Below are 3605 nucleotides of genomic sequence, written 5' to 3' on the forward strand. Positions count from 1 at the left end.
ATGATATTTAGCTAGAACAAGTAACAGATTAATGATAAATTCTGGATTATTAAATTTGTAATTAGTTTTACCAAGTAAGACATATTTCCAAAAAAGGGAAAATTGTGTTTTTATATTATTGTGTATGAAGTTACAAAGATTTTGCCAAAATGATTTGACAAAGGGACAAAACAGATGGGTTACAGTTTCTGGTGAAGAATTACAGAAGGTACAGTTAATATCAAGTTCTTTCTTGAAGATTTTTGTAGGGTAGATTACACCACACAGGCGCATGACGTCGCTCTCTCGTGTTGTGATGTCATCAGGGTGCGACAGCGCTCCGAGGCCGACAGGCGGAGTCCCGAGGGAGAAAGACAAAGCCCGAGCGAAGACGACTTCGAGGAGAAACAGTTATCAGCAGAGATTCACAACGCAGAAGAATACAAGGAGATCTTCCAGCCAAAGAACGCCATCTGTAGGTGGAGCTGCAGCGTTACACGTGAAAACATTCAGCTGTCATGTAAAACACATGGTGACAAACATCTGAACTCTGGTAAAAACACAACTGGCTTCACTTCACTGGCTGAAACAAAGACCAACAGCTGGAGTCCAGGAACACTCAGGTGGTCATTAAAACATGGCAGTAAGAAGCTAAAGAAAGTAGCAAAGAAAAGTTATAAAAATTACACAAGACTAAAGTAAAACAGAGAGAAACCCAGCTGCTCTCCCAAACCCAGCCGGTCGAGACTGATAGATGCTCGTCTAAGAAGAGGGTCTCTGCAGTCAGTAAGTGGGAGTTTTTTGGTTTGTGGGAGGAGTTTGTTAAAGACATGATTGGTCTGTTAGATTTTTTGTGGGCGGAGTTTGGTAAAAACGTGATTGGTTGGACTGAGTATTTTGGGTGGGGTTTGAAGAAGCCATAACGATTTAGCTAAATGAACGCTGGGCACCTATATTTTTATGCATGTATTAATTTATTCATTAATCCAGACAGAAAGGTGCTAATCACTAAATTATATTTACAAATTCACAATCATTTTTATTTGAGACATTGTTCTGTTTTAAGCTATTAATAGACAGTCAATAATTTATATTTATGTTTACAATAATTTATTATTACCATTACTTGGTCTTTTAACTTGCCCCTCGAGAAAAGTCAATCCAACCAATCACGGTTTTGCCAAACTCCGCCCACATCTGAGAACCTCCACTTATATTCCAAACTGGGCCCTAAATTTTAAACTCCGCCCACACAGCCAAGAAACTCCCCCTATGTACTGCAGAGACCCCTGAAAGGCCACCCCAGATGCCACCCCCAAATCAGTGACAAGTGGGAGTGGGGATCATATTTGGCAATAAAAGATGGCCAGTTAAAACTAAATATCTGTTGTGAACTGTAGCTGTATTATCTAGAGGGAACCTAAAAGTGTTTGATGAAAAAAAAATTTTTTCTAAACCACTGAATTAAAATAAAAGCAACAATCCACCACACCAAATTTCAGCTCAATATGTATAAAGGAATTGCTGAATTGTAGCCATTTTAATATAGCTTTGGTGGACATCATGGATTCTTTTATTTTTATTTTTATTTTATTTTATTTTAGAATTTATTAGCTACCACCTCTCTAAATTTCAGCCTAGTATCTCTAAATGGTTAAAATTGAGATTTCAAAATGACCAGAGGATTACTCTTGGCTACTACCTCACTAAATTTCATCTTAGTATTTCTAAAAAAAAAAAAGTCTGAAGTCCAACTATTCGCAATTGGGTTTGGTGGCCATCTTGGATTTTGTATTTGTATTAAAAAATTTTATAAGAATATTCTTGGCTACTACTATATAATTTTCAGCTGTGTAATGGCTGAATTAACACATTTTATAAAATTAGCATTAGCAGTTAGCCTAAATTGAGACTAGCAAACATTCTTGGCTACACCACAACAAATTCCAGCTCAATTAGTCTTGAAATGGCTGAATTATATAGCTGTGGTGGCCATCTTAAATTTAATTATAAAATTCAGGGTAGTTTATTTATATGTGCACCCATAGATAACACCTTGGCCGCCCCTTGCATAAAAGTCTAGCTCCGCCCCTGCAGAGATCTCATAGGCTTGTTCTGGTCCTGGTTCTGGTTCTGCTGGAGGTTTCCTCTTGTTCAAAGGGAGTTTTCCTTCCCACTGTCACCAGTGTGCTGCTCAGGCTGTGAACCTGTGATGAAGGGATTCAACACAACCTGCTGGTTTCATTAGATTGAAAGTTTTTTGTACAGTTCCCTGAGGAAATGTACAGAAAATAGTTTAAAGGATAAAAAAGGTAAGGAGAAAAAATATTTACAAGATGAAAAGAACAGTGAACGAGCACGGCAAGTGTTCATGGTTACACATGTTGTAACTCACTTTATTACACTGTAATAAACACTAACATGGTAACAGAGTGACACACAGATGCTGTCATACACACACTGTTAATAAGTGAATAACTGTTGATGATTCTGAGTTTCAGAGTATCTAATTCTTCATTAATTAACACTTTAATCAGAACAATAACGACCCGGTTCTGTCCCGTTCAGCTCGTACCCCTCCCAGGATATCGGAGCCGTTTCCTGCCCCTCCTGAGGACGGTGAGTCCACCTGAAACAGATCAGGTCAGTGTTTCCTGTTTGAGAGGAGGTCCTGATGAAGGCTGGTGTCTCTCCTCTTCCTCAGAGAGCGTGAAGGCCATCAGTCGACAGCTGAAGGACATGATGCCTCCTTTTCCTGATAAACAGAAGGTCAGTGAATGCAGCAGCTGCTGTGATTGGACAGAAGTGTTGGCAGGAGTCACATGGTTTTTCACTCCATCACAGGCTCCGCCCCTCGCCACCTCCACTCCCGTTCAGAGGGTGGAGCCGACAGTGGTGTCCTGCCCAAAGGGCCCCGCCCCGTCCTCTAATCCCTCCCCCTCCAGCCCACCTGCCCCGCCCACCCAGAGCAACAAGGCCAAACTCAAACCGCAGCCCAGAATCATCCCCAGCACCAGGAACGAGCCCATCGGACTGAACGTGGCCGACTTCCTGCCTGTGAGCGCAGAACTTTGATTCAGTCCTCAAACCTGTCCTCCTGCGGGCGTTTGACCCGTCTCTGTGTTCAGTCCTCAGCCAACAACCAGGCTGCCGACCTGAGCGACGACGACGCCCTGACCCAGATCAAGAAGGGTCACGACACCATGTGTGTGATGCTGAGCAGCCGACGCAAAAACCTGCAGACGGTCCGGACCACGTGGGCCCGAGAGGACATCAAGGTGAGTTTACTGCCCGCTGAACTTGGTGCTCCAAAACTCACTCCTTTAACTCACATCCAGGTTTACCTGAGCTCCAGAGTCCTGGTCTCAGTAATCTGATTACTTCCTGGTCTCAGTAATCTGATTACTTCCTGGTCTCAGTAATCTGATTACTTCCTGGTCTCAGTAATCTGATTACTTTTTGTCCCTGCAGAATGCTGTGGACTCTGCTGTCTCCATGAATGACCTGTCCATCATGGTGGACGTCCTCAACATCATCAACCTGCAGCCGTGAGAAGCTCACGCACTCACACACACACACACACACACACACACACACACACACACACACACACACACACACACACA

The 3605-nt window shown here is 42.7% G+C and overlaps 1 protein-coding gene across 1 annotated transcript in view; it reads left to right on the top strand.

The window, feature by feature from the left end:
- katnb1 (katanin p80 (WD repeat containing) subunit B 1) overlaps positions 1-3605 on the top strand; it is a gene marked incomplete in the record, with an annotated part of 19193 nt that overhangs the window by 10141 nt on the left and 5447 nt on the right. Inside the window, 6 exon segments of the mRNA XM_014025560.1 lie at positions 306-454; positions 2548-2598; positions 2684-2748; positions 2824-3036; positions 3108-3257; positions 3451-3527. Coding sequence (XP_013881014.1) covers positions 306-454; positions 2548-2598; positions 2684-2748; positions 2824-3036; positions 3108-3257; positions 3451-3527 — 705 coding nt within the window.

Source organism: Austrofundulus limnaeus, unplaced genomic scaffold (genome assembly GCF_001266775.1).
Source record: "Austrofundulus limnaeus strain Quisiro unplaced genomic scaffold, Austrofundulus_limnaeus-1.0 Scaffold484, whole genome shotgun sequence".
Classification (NCBI taxonomy): Eukaryota; Metazoa; Chordata; class Actinopteri; order Cyprinodontiformes; family Rivulidae; genus Austrofundulus; species Austrofundulus limnaeus.